The following is a 13,285-nucleotide window of genomic DNA, read 5'->3' as shown; positions in this document are numbered from 1 at the left end:
GGAAACGTGGACTCGCACAAACAAGAAACAAGTCGAAGTAACTTTCTGAATTTGGTCATATAAATACTGCCTCTGGGACCTGCAAACACTGAGGGCAACACACACTGAGTAGGACCTGCAATGGTGCAATTTGCTGCCCATCCTATTAGCTCTTCCCCAAACAGCTTCTTGGAATTAAAACCATTTCTATGACACAGGCATCAAAATCACCGATACGAAATTACAGGTTTCCACATTGCGTATGTACATACATACTCTAGAAGTGTTAATTCAAAGGTTGAGCAGTGAAGGTTACCATGACCTTTTTTCCCCTACACCTTTAAGCCTGCTGAGAAAGTGTAACCATCTCTGTGTACATCTCTAGAAATCCATCCTCTCTCCGGTAACTTCTGAGTTTGTTTTCTGCAACCACATTTTCTAGAGAGGTGACCACTGAATGCTGCAAGTCTGTCTAGCCAGTCTCCTGTGTTTCTGAGACAACCTGCTAATGCCCTTATTTTGAAGTAAAAAATACACTGTGTCTTACTAGCTAACAGGAACTGCATGGGTGAAGGACACCGCTCTTGCGAGCACGTTCAGCTGAACCTCGTGTGTCTCATGGACAGCACAAGTCTGTGCGGGAGATAAAAAACCAGTGAGTTCTCGAGTACTGGAGTTCTGCTGATGTCATTTTTCACAGATAAAGCTTTCATATTGACTTTCTGAACATGTTCCATGTGAATTCTCTCAGATTTTGAGTTTCTCTATATTTTCTACTGCTTCAGTATAATTTGTAATAGAATCATTTGAATGCAAAGTCAGTCAGACTTGACATAATCCATTGGAAATCAAGCTATTGGTGCATACAGAAATACTTGTTAGTAGTATTTAAACACATTTAGCTTTGCAATTTTTTTAAAGCTATTAGAAAATGTAATAATGTTACAGAAAAGCTTAATGTAATTTAGTTTTTTCTGGCTTTGCAGACAGGAGAAATACTTTTTTTTTTTTTAAATATATCCTTCCTTAAAGGGGAAACACGTAAATTTTCCGTGTCTTGCATTTTCATCGAGTTTATTTTCTGTATGTACACCCCTACTGTACCCTGTTCAAGCTGTGACATTTAAAAACAAATTGGCATGCTTTTGGTTTGATCAGTGTGTGGTACAACTGACAAGTTAAACGCTGATGATTTAATAAATATTTTTTTCATTACTAATACTAATGGGAATATGCAGCTCACTGAGGGTAAAAAACTGGAATTGGATAGAATGCTGGTTTTGTCATCTCATCTGTACCTGCTTTTGTATGGCCTTAGATTCTCAGTGCTCAGCTAGGTTGCAGTTCCCTAAATACCTGGTATTTTCAGGCATTTTTAGCATTGATCAATGTTGTTGTTTTACAATTTTTTTATTTCATGTAGTCTGTGTTATATGCATCAGTGTAGGAAAGTTAGACTGGAATTTAGAATCAGAACAATTTGGGTTGGAAGGGACCTTTAAAGGTCATCTAGTCCAACCCCCCTGCAGTGGGCAGGGACATCTTCAGCTAGCCCGGGTGAAGGATGGCAGGTGGTATTCTTAGTGGAGGTCCTGGATACTCTTTGACTGCAGTCTCCATTGAGAACATCAGTAGCCATACAACTCTCTTCTCTTTCATTTGATTCTTGGTTCTCCTTTGCTAATGCAAAGGGAAAACCAAACCAAACACAAACCCAACCAGCAATATTAGCTGAAATCGACCTAACCATAACACCTCCAGTTTTAAAAAGCACAAATGAAAGGTACTGTAAAGGCATATTACTGCTTTCCAAATTTGGTTCTAGTCATTATCTGTGCATGATGGTAGAGATAAAGTCCAAGCAGCAGCTAATCTACATAAGAGAAGAATTTAATCTTTTCAATACTAACATAACTTTAAAATACTGTGCCAGTAGGATTTTGTAGCGGAACGTCCATGTGCTAACATCAAAAATTCCTTCCCCAAGTGTGAACACCCAGGTGGAAATCTGTTGTAATGTGTGTATCAGATCAGAGATCCATGCATTGAAGATGATAAGCTCTTAATGTCACAATTGGCGCTATCCACAGAGATCCCGTAGTAAGGAAAACTCAGAATTGCCTCCTAATAAAATTAGACTATGCCACACTAGTAACTGTGTACACTGGCTGGCTATTTAATTCAAAGCAATTGTTCTGATAAAAATCTTAAATTAGTTACCTCGGAACTACTTTGTGTCACCAAGTGGAGGTTAGTGAACGTCATGGGAAGTTGTGTATGACAGATCAAGCTATACTTTCTAGAAAAAGAGGGTTTGCCTTCACTGAATAATATGCAAAACCCACATCTTGATTCCACCTTTCACTTTTATGAAAGAAAAGTGTCTAACATTTCTTGAGTGCACTCAGCGTTAGTCTGAATAAGAAACTGTGTGAGAAAGCAAGCAATTAATGGAAGTTGCTTCCATTGTTAGAAGATGCTTAAAGCAAAACTTCAGGTAAAGCCCAAATATTATTTTGGTTTAAGAATAGTTAGAAAAAATGGATATATAGTATAGCGTACACAAATGGGATATTTACTGTAGTATTTCAGTTTTCTCTTTACATATTCAAAGTTTCCAAGTTGATTTTGTATCTTCAGCTTTTTTAACATATATTACTAGTATGTTCAATACATCTTGAGGAGTTCCAAAGGAAATTTCAGTTACTAGTGTGCTTTAGCTTATTAGGAATTTTATAGAGAATCTTTGACCTTTGTATGTATATATATTTATTCTTGCCCTATCATATATTTTAAGCAAGAAATACTGTTTCTATTGCTTTTCCTTTAAATGTTGTTAATTGTATCTGCTTCTCTAGAAAAGAAGCAACTGGTCGATTTTTTTTTTTTCTCATATGCTTTTTATAGTATATAAAGCTTGTTTTCTCTGCTTAGCTTGAGACTCCTACTACTTGCACTACTCTTGTATTCATTAGTGTAAAACTGTTTGTGTCGCTACTTTTATCTTGTTCATTTGAAATAACTGTAGAAACATACAAGTTAAAAATACATAAATACTTGTTAGCACAGTAATTAGAAGAAACCTTCAAAACAGAAGTATGTAATCGTACGTGATAATGCAGTCCTTAGTCCTTGAACTACTTAAGGTACAAGGAGGTTTTAAGCATACATTACGGGACCAGTGTTGGTTTCTAGCAAACACTTAAAGAATAGGTAATGGAAAAGGGAGGGCACCAACTCTAGCACCTGCAGTTTTCAAACAAAAGCAGTAAAATCTGTATGACTGTAGCCAAAGTGATTGTGACAAATGCTGTCAGAGGCCAGATTTTCTTTTTCAGACTCGTCACTGTCTGTCACAGGAAATCCACAAGATGTGAATCGGGAACTTGGGATGAAGACTTTGGGAATCTTGTTCCTGACATGAATTTCTTACCTGCTGCAGACAGGTACAAACATAATGGTTGTTGGGTGTATGCATGGGGTGGAGCAAAGCAAGCATGGAGCATGGCAACTATTAGGAAACTGGGAGAAAAAAGGCTGGAGGGCAGAACAAAAAAGAGCATCAAAGACAGGACTCCAGCATAGCCGTGTTGAACACAAGGAAGTGTTGCAGAATAAAACTAGTCAGAGATGGTGCTGGTGGCAACCAAGGAACATGGCCTGGGGTGCTGATTGGAAAAAAAAAAACAAACGGACTACGGAGTGATGTGGAAATACGAATATGCTGCTCTGGCTTCACTCATGCAAGCTCAACAAGTAAAAGGGCTGTTACTGGGTCCCTGCACTGCTTATATCTGGGGGACAGGCAAAGTGGGGACATAAGCTCTGAAAAAAGAGAAGATGGAGCCTAGTTACGTATGTGTCGGATAAATGAGAAAAAGTGAAGGCTCCGTAAGACACATTGTATCCCACACACCCCCTTAGGTATGTATTGTGACAGTAATAGGTGCTCAATTCCTGTTTCCATGTCTTATTTTCGTATTTGCTCTTAGCACTGAGTTTCAATGTCTTGTGTGCTTTAAAGCTGAGGCTCCAAAATGCATTTTAAGTACAAATAAAAAACAAATCCTTTTTTTTTTCCTTCCCCCCAAATTGATCTCTAAGCAGGGACAGATGCCCGTGGATCTGAAAAATGCGCCAAAACTACCAGTTTGCCAAAGCATCAAAAAGCAACAATACATCTGTAGCCCAGCCAACTCATAAGCCTCCACTGAAACAAAAAACAGCTACTGAGCAAAACCGGAAATCTACTTTTGGGAGAAAAATGTAGGTGTGGACAATTAAGAATGTGTTATTTTAGTTGTTTATAACATAGGAGTTTAAAAAGATTTTTCCTAATGTATCTGTTATTACAATTAATGCAAATGGTCAAATTCTGTTTGTGAATTTAGACCTTTGTGAAGTAGTATCATGTAAGAAATTTTTGTTATCTAATATTCAGGAATTACTCTGAGCTTTAGAACTGATACTAACTAGTAGCCTTATGGCAGAAACCAGAACCGTTTACCAGTTGCCAGATTATAAATAAACTCTTTGTATACTAGAAAGCTGTCTTAAGTAAGAAATAGCTTTGAATTCTTGTCTTGCTATGTGTAAGTGGTGCTGTGTTCAAAACTTTGCCACGTCTTGGAAAACACCTTTGACTAATGATAACTATACATTTTATGGAGAAAAAAGATGGTTTGGTAAGTGGAAGAAACACAAAAAGAACACATTTATCTGGAGCTTAGTCCATAAAATGATGAAAACAAATAAAGCCTGCATTATACTTTTCTGAGAGGGGATGTCTTACGCACAAAAATTGAACTGATGCAGTGGAAAAGCTTTGAGGAGGAAAGACGCTTAATTTCATGGAGACACCCATACACCCATGGATCTCAAGGCATAGGTGGTAGAGAATAGCCTTCCTTTTCCACTAATAGAGGTTGCTTAAGAGTGCTGATCCTACACATGATTTGTATCTGTGTGGAGAGTAACAGAAGTGGAGGATTGTTAGATTGAAACATGTCTGCTGGTTGAGTGGAGGAGTTGTTTGGCAAAATGAGATGGACTTTTATTTAAATGGACTCCTAGCTTGAGATACGAACTACTCTACTGTTCCTTCATGTCATGCATTTGTATTTACCTGATAGGATGTAAAGATACAGATAAAACTTTCTAAGGAAAGGGAGAAAAGAATTCCCTGCTGTTGTGGTTTAGCCCCAGCCGGCAACCTACTCTGAAAGTATCTGCCTATTAGTATTGGTAACAACATTATTCATCTATCTTTTGCAGGCGAATATCATTATATAGTAGCCAATTTGTTGCTTGCTTTCTGGATTTTACAACTGATAGGTTGAATCCCTGGTATTTCTCCTAGTTAGATCAAAGGTTTTACCTACTTGCTAACTTTTTATTTGTCCTAATACTATATGCAGTTGTTTCCATGATTCCATCCCTGAACACACAATGTATGGATAAGAGGTTCCTTGCCATGGTTGCATGTTTCAAATTATGACAAGTAATGTAACTGTTATTGGACCTTAGAAATGTTCTGCATTGAAGCTGGGCTAGTTTAGGTTTATTTTAGGAAGTCGGGCAGGAAATACTTAAAGAATTGTTGCGGAGTTTAGCATAAAGTCAGGATGCTGAATTACATCTAATGACTTAATATATTTCCTCTGCCTTTGCCATTAGAAAAGTCTTCTCTAATGTCTAGCTGGAATCCTCTCTCGTTGCAAATTTAAACAAATTATGTCTTATTTATTCACACTGGATAGAGATAATGGTCTGTAGCCACTTTTTATGAAATTTAATAGCTCCATCATGTTTCCCTGCAGTCATCTTTTCTTTAGATTAAATAATCCAAATTCCTTTTAGCTGTTCTTGTTAAGTGAGTTTTCTAGGTCTTTGGACATCCATGTTGCTCTTCTTTGGATTCTTACAGGAAGTACCTATATGTCTTCAAGTTTGGTGACCTTAATTAAATTCAGTATTCCAGCAACAGTGATTATTTCAGCTGTTTTTATAAACAGTGTTTCTATTATAAATTCCGGTATGCTGTTTGTCTTTTTTCAAGTGTTGACATGGTTGACATGTTTAGTTTGTGATCCACTACAACCCATATGTTTTCTACAGAACTATCTGTCTAGCTGTTCACAACTTGCCATGTATTTCTGCAATTGATTACTCTTGCACGGCTTCATAATTCTGCTTTCCCCTTTAAATTTTATCCTATTTTTTATACTATTCAGCTAATTTTCCAAGATTATTTCCAAGTTCCAGATTGTACTCTATCATGGTAGCTTCTCCTACACTACTGTCATCCATAAATATACTGTCTTCTATCATCCAAATTACAAATGGAAATACTGCACACCACCATACCCATAATGAAGCTGTGTGACCCTGCTCAATACATTTTCCAGTTTGACAGTGAATAACTTACTTGTATATTTTTCCCAGCCATTTTTACATTTATCCTGATCACATTTCCCTAGCTTGCTTGTAAGAATACCGTGCAAAACAGTGTCAATGCTTTAAAGAAAGAAACTAAGATGTGTAACATTTACTGCTTTTTCTCACTGACTTTCTCCACAGGATGTGTATTCTGTCATAGAGTTAAAATATCTTGGTTTGGCAGCAGTAGTTACAAATCCATACCGGTTATTATCTATCCCTCTATTGGAGGTCACATTTTTGTCTCAGGTAAAGGTTGAGGATAGAATGTAAATTAGTCCTTTTGTATTCCTAGTGTCAGTGTCCTAGAAATGCAGGTAGTTTGGAAGTACTTGTTTTGATTTGGTTTCTTTTTTATTTTGATGCATGGTGAAATTCCCCGAGTATTTGTAGGAATTAGAGGTACATTTAGGCAAAAAGGGAGGGAATAAACCTATAGACATGAGAGGTGAACACAATGAAAATACCAAGAAATCGAAGTAGCTTAGAGTTAATCAGTGCTACTAATAGTACATTTTAACTGAGTTACTATAAAAGCACCTGCAACCTATCTGCATTTATAAAGCTTTCATAGCGTATAGCTATGTATATATTAACTCATACTAAAACGTACACCATAGATGTACAGCTGCACACATAAAAGGGCTGCTGCTGCCAGTACAGGCAATCATGTACTGAGTCAACTCTTGAAAAATAAGCTACAGCTGTTATGTTGCGTGCTATAACAACAAATTGACTATTTGCTAACTGTATGCTGCTATGAATAATTCACAGCTGATGCACATAGACCTTTATATAATGACTGCCAGTAGAGGGTACCCTTTTCTTCTTGCCGGTATTTGCCCTGTTAAGCCAGTTACTTCAAGTACTCTGAAAGGGGAATACCTTAGCCAATACTCTCATGAATGTTCACATATGAAACACAAAATCCACTGCTTTGCTATGCAGTGGAATGCCATTACTGCTATGAAAAAGCTTACCTTTATCCTTCCATGCACATCGGGCTTACTGCCAACCGAGTAAGAAGTCTGGCACATCTTTTATAATCTGTTGTGAAAAAAGAGCATACATAGATTACTAAAGTAACCAATTTTGCCCTTAAAAATCAAAATTGATAACAGTGTGTAAATTATTGTCATAATAAAGTCAAATGAACACCTTAATTTGCAACAGTACAGAAATCAGCTCCTTAAACTTAGAAATGGAGTGTGTAAAAATTGTGTAACTGAAAGCCATGTCCAATGGCGCATGTAACTATGCAACTGACTTCTGCATATGTACTATCTATAAACAAATAGCATGAATGTGCTTGGAGGCTCTCCAAGTGTGCATATGTATGAAAATTTATACATCTGTGCTTAAATGAGGGATCTAAACATGTGACACTAGTATTTCCATACTAGAGGAAGAGTAAGTAGTGCTCAACCGTCTTTGAAATCCAGCCCTCAGTAAGCAAGTCTGTCAATATTAAGTAAGGCAAGTCTCCAGTAAATTTTCTGCCTGGAAAAACTGTTAAATTATCCAAATAACATCTCCTAGTCATAGAAATGTTAAGTCCAGCCCCAGTAGGTGACCACATGACACAAATTCATTCATAACTCTATTGAGTTTCATCTTAAAACTAGTAAAATTGTTTTTTTCCACAGTAGTCCTATTGTTAGTAGTTCTTAAGTGCTTTCTGCTTTTTGATGCATTCATAATAAGGGACAGAACCAATGCAAAACTACAAAGTTAATCAAGAGTTTTTTGTTTGTTTTTTTTTAACATGGCAAACAAAGCAAATACCATGAAAGTTAGTTATAGACAGACAGCAGAGTAAATTACTCTTTAGGTGCCAATGCTACTATGCTGTACAAAGCACTAGAAGGTATGCCAACAAAATGCTTTTGTACTGGCTACCACCGTGTTGCAGCATCATAGATGCTTTTAATTTCTTTTTTGCTAGGCCTTTGAATTTTTACATAAAATGAACAGTATTACCTGAAATCAGGATATTATAAAAAAGTAACATCATACTGTGCATGAAGAATTAAAGCAGGTTGTTTGCCTCATTTTCCTAGAAGAAAGTTACTGAAAGGAGACGCTAGTCAGTCCAGTCCGGTGACTGATGTTGATTTTCGTTAGGCATTATTTCATTAATGAGTAACTACATCTAATGTTTCCTAGAGGTGCAATGTTAACAATCCCTAACTCACAGCACAGATATGCTATAATTTCTACATTCATAATTCATACAAATTATCCTCCATTATCCAGACATTTTGTTGGTGGGTATGTCACCTGTCAGGAGGAAAGGGCTAATTCAGACTTTAAGACCAACTAGTTTTTAGCTTCATAGCTTGAAGTACTCATTAGTGCCAAGTCAAATGATGTTTGTGTTGTGATCCTTACAAAAAAGGTAATATGATCATTTGCTTGTTCAAAAGAGACTAGTTATGAACAATGACCACCTCCATCCATGTAAACAGAACGTGATCTGGTTAGCCACTACTTATAAGATCCTTGTTTTCCCAAGGTATTCCTAATCTGAGGCCTTACAAATAGGGAAAAAAGTCTGCCATTCTCACCACATATGCCTTTAAAATATATTGCACTGAAATATTTATTAATACTTGAAACTTGGAATCTGTAACTGTTGTTTCTATTCCCAGCTCTGCTACTGACCCAACTGGTTGACCTCAGACAAGTAAAATAAAGCGTGCTTCCATTCTGAAAAGGCTGTACTAAAATAGCATCTGCTTATTCAACAGGTTCACCTCAGTATGAATCTGGAGTCACATCTACTGACTGATAAATGTCAATGTCTGATTATTTTTTTTTTTAATTCTCTGTGCTGCCACCACTGATAAGATAGCATAAGATCAATTTGCTTATTTGTATCCGTCATCGCTTCCCCCCCCCCAAGGCTTAGGAAGTTATACTTTTGTAATATCACTGCAGACAAGGGTTGCAAAGATACCAGTCAATGTCACTGGTAGACTGGTAGCTGAAGAGTCAAAATATAAAATGTCTATAAAATATGTTCTACATAAATAATCAATGAAAAGGAAATAGCCCCACCTGGATTTCTGATCCTATCTTGAATTTGCAGCACTAGAAATTAAATATGAGAGATTTGTGAGAGGACTCGTGTTCCTATGAAAAGCAAACACCTTTTGTTTGTATCCAGAGACACATACATCAGTACCTAAGGAAGCAGTGTTTACAGCCATTCTACACAGTGTATTTGCAGTGAAAAAGTTGTGTTTCCTCACTGTAATGCTGATGCTGTTCTAGCAATGCTGGAAAGTGTACTTAGTACTTTTTAGAGCACTACAAATTTTTCATTGCAAGGAACGTATTCTAACATTGTATCACTACGTGTACCTCATAGAGCTATTACATTTTAGAATTTTCTGTTGTTTTATGAAAGTCTCTGTTTTTGGCACTTACATGCTGGGATGGTGCAGTCCCTTGTATTGTGATAAAGACGGTGAAAGTGTTTACTACACTTTGGGCTAAAGTAGAGTGGACCTGAAATACAAAGCAAAAATAAGTTATGAATCGGCACAGCTCACAGAAAGAAGAGTGCAGCTTATAGTATTTATGTGAAATGATGGATACCAATGCAAAATTAAAACATACCTGTTAAATGCTTTAAGAACTTGTCTTTCATCCTCAGATCTCTGGGAACTATTTCTGTTGGACAGAAAAAAGAATAGTCACTCTACTGCACTGGAACTATGCTTGCCAAGCATAGTACGAGGAAAGGGAATAAACCCTGTCCAGCAAACATCACCACTACATCTTGACAGATGCACAGAGGTCAAAAGTCCTTTACACAGAGTAGACCAAATCACAAGAATTTGTTTTGCATGAGAAGCTGCTGTAAAATGCACTGTGAAACACCCTGTGATGATGAAATAAGTAATGTCTGTTAGGTGTGCAGTCATTAACGATGATGACAGTTAAGAAAGAGTCAGATTTTAGCTCTCTATGAATTACATTATCAAGTTTACCTAGATTTAAACTCTTCCAGGAATTTTAGTTCATGGTTGCTCAGAAATGGCGTATTCCACTGGCAGTAAAGACCCAAAGACCAAGTTTGGTTTAGTGTCTTCTAATTCTTTTATGCAAATGTATCCACTCTTTTGTCACAGGTATGTTGGTACAAGCACTGTCCTGCTTTAATGATAAAACTGGATTGATCTACTTACAGGAATCTTCCCCCTACCCCCAGCAGTAAATAAAATTCACAGGAAATGATCCCAAGCAAATTGCTCTCTTCTGGCTCCCTATGTTTGTGGTTTACCGCCTTGCGTTTTGCGTTCAGCAGATGGCAAAATGAAACTGGTTTACTGAAATCCATTTTAGCCCTAACCCTTGCTTGTGTCTTCCTGATTTACAGCTATCTTTGATTGCTTTCCGTTACAAACTCTATGCTGATAGCGTATGATACACTACATGGTGCTTTATTTATTTGACCATAAATGCCTGAGCAGCCTTTTTCATTCCCCTGGCACCTCTTATCAGATACAAAGCAGAGAGCATTTCCATCCAGATCTGATTCACTTGTGAGGTTAGACACTTCTCGAAAGTCATTCTTCATTTACTTCTAACTTTAGTCGGTGTAAGTAAAATTGACCTTATCATATTTGACCTAATTATGTCATGAAAAGCATTAAAAACACACATGCTTCACTCAGAAATTTCCCGTGGGACAGGCTCACTAGGAAAGTGATGCCAAAACTGAAATGAAAGACTCTTAAGCAGTAGTTCCTTTTCAGAGTTGCTGGGAATAACTCCATTATAATAACAGAATGAAAAATTCTGCTTAGGAGTCAGTGACACCACCTCCAACTAATCTGGTCTGAAGTGGGTGTATCATTTACATAGATAACTGTTCAGCACAAACCACCGTTTTGCACCAACATGCTGATGTAGGCTGGCCAAAGACCATGCCTGTGTTCCACATTGAGATTTAGAGTTGTGCAGACCAGGATTCCCTGCTTAGTCTGGCCTCTTTAACTTTTCTAAAAACATGTTTCATTTCTAAAACAAAATGTTCTCACTATGCTCATCTTAAGTGGGACAAAATTGTCTTCCTTTGTATATTCATTAATCACCCAGATAGCGAAGTAACATTTTCATGACAACCACCACCAAATGCAAATCATGAGGATATGTGAATATGAATGAGAATGAAGAAGAGGTACAATGAAGCTTTATCAGATCAATAAAGGCAAAATAAATAGCATAGTAGTAAAATGAAAGCCAGCTTGAAAAAAGGTGAGTAGACATCTCCTGGAAAATATTTGGAAAGTCACTTCCAGGAGGAGGGGTAAGATGAGCAGCAGTAACGTTGTAGGGGGAGGGACAGTGAACAGTAAATTAGAGATGGCAGCAAGAGAAGCCAAATCAACTTTCATGTGGATGCACAGAAACTGAGCTGTGACTATCCATCACTACGTGGCTTGGTACGACTGCCTCCAGACTGCACTGTACAACCCTGAAGATCTTACAAACCAACCTGGGCTTTCACTGGAGGTTCAAGAGGAGCCATTCAAATGAGTCAAAGGATGACTGCAGGGGTGTCTCAAAGCAGTCATAGCTTGTACAGTGACAGAGGAGCACTCTGTTTCAGTTCCCTAGTCTTTCAAAGGTGCTACTACCTCTGGAGCACAAAAGGGACTCACAAGCGGGGCAAAAAGTTTAATAAAACTAAGCTGCAGGAAAGACTTGTAGATGTGGATCTATAAGGACATACTACAGTCTTGCAGGGGAATTCTTGCTAGGGTCATTTCCAAGAAACACTTAAACCAAGCACATATTAGAAAGTGGTAAAGTTCCAGGAAAAAGTGCATTTTCATCCCTTATTTCTTTGATCTCAGCCCATTTCAGTCTTTTCCCTTATTAGTAGGTTTTGTTCAAAGCCAACACACAGAAGTCAGACTTTCAGTCGAGTACATTATCCGGAGAGTAAGAGACTCTGAGATGTGAACGGAGTTTTTCTATTCCAAATTTGCCGCCTGTGTCAGTTTATGATACCAAAGGGAATCTGCAGGCATTTTGAGCGGTGAGTTCTTGACATAAAATTAGTAACCTGATGTGATGTCTGATTCACCAAGGCACCCTTAGGAAAAAAAAGCACAACAGATCTCCCAAGTCATGGACTGTGACTTACCAACTCGCTGCTCGTCCTGGTATCCTCCATAGTCGGCCACTTCCCTTTGATCCAAGTCATAGTCACGCTTGGAGAAGTACTGCATCCCACTGTCCTTCTCCAGATGGTACTGCTTCAGTTCCTGGATGATCTCCATGATGAGATTTAAGAGACTTTGCCTGTCCTTCAAATCTGCGGAGTCGGTTTTCTCTTTGCAGTGTCCTGCCGAGAGCATTAAGAGCAGCAGCCCCAGCAGCCCAGGAGACCTCAGTCCGCTCATCGCAGTCTGACCCGAAGGGCGCAGATGAGGAGGAAGGACCCGCGGCTGTGGGAGGCCTCCCGCTTCGCTGGAAGAGAAAAACGGGAGTGGATGGGAGGTGGGGAGACCCACGGGGCTGATAAGGGAAACGCTACAGGAGGAAGGCCCCGGGACCGCTTGCCAGGTCACACACGGCGGGAGCCCAGCCCAGCCCGCCCCGGCAGCCCCGCGGGGAGAGCCGCCCGCACAGCACCCCGCGCCCACGGGGGTCCCGCGGGTGGGACGGTGGATGGGTGGGCTGCGCAGCCGCGGGGCGAGGCGAGGGGTGCCTCGGTGGGACACCCTCGCCCTGCGCCCCGGCGGAGCGGGTCCCCGGCGGCGACGGGCTAGCGGCGCGTACCGCCTCGCCTGGCCCCGCCCGCGGCCGCGGAGCGAGCGGAGGAGCGCGGGCGAGGGGGGACAAACTT

At 39.1% G+C, this 13,285-nt stretch overlaps 1 protein-coding gene across 1 annotated transcript; it reads right to left on the bottom strand.

Annotated features, from left to right (window-relative positions):
• Positions 1–7,399: 7,399 nt before the first annotated feature.
• On the bottom strand, positions 7,400–12,839 carry ALKAL2 (ALK and LTK ligand 2; the record flags this gene model as incomplete). The annotated part of the gene is made up of 4 exons (XM_081997629.1): positions 7,400–7,464; positions 9,850–9,930; positions 10,042–10,095; positions 12,581–12,839. 4 exons carry the CDS (start codon positions 12,837–12,839, stop codon positions 7,400–7,402), a joined length of 459 nt encoding a protein of 152 aa, XP_081853755.1.
• Between the last annotated feature and the right edge of the window lie 446 nt (positions 12,840–13,285).

The sequence above is a fragment of the Phaethon aethereus genome (genome assembly GCF_964289735.1).
Source record: "Phaethon aethereus genome assembly, chromosome: 3".
Taxonomy (NCBI): Eukaryota; Metazoa; Chordata; class Aves; order Phaethontiformes; family Phaethontidae; genus Phaethon; species Phaethon aethereus.
Note: the sequence above shows the minus strand (reverse complement) of the source record. Positions and strands in the feature narration are given on the sequence as shown.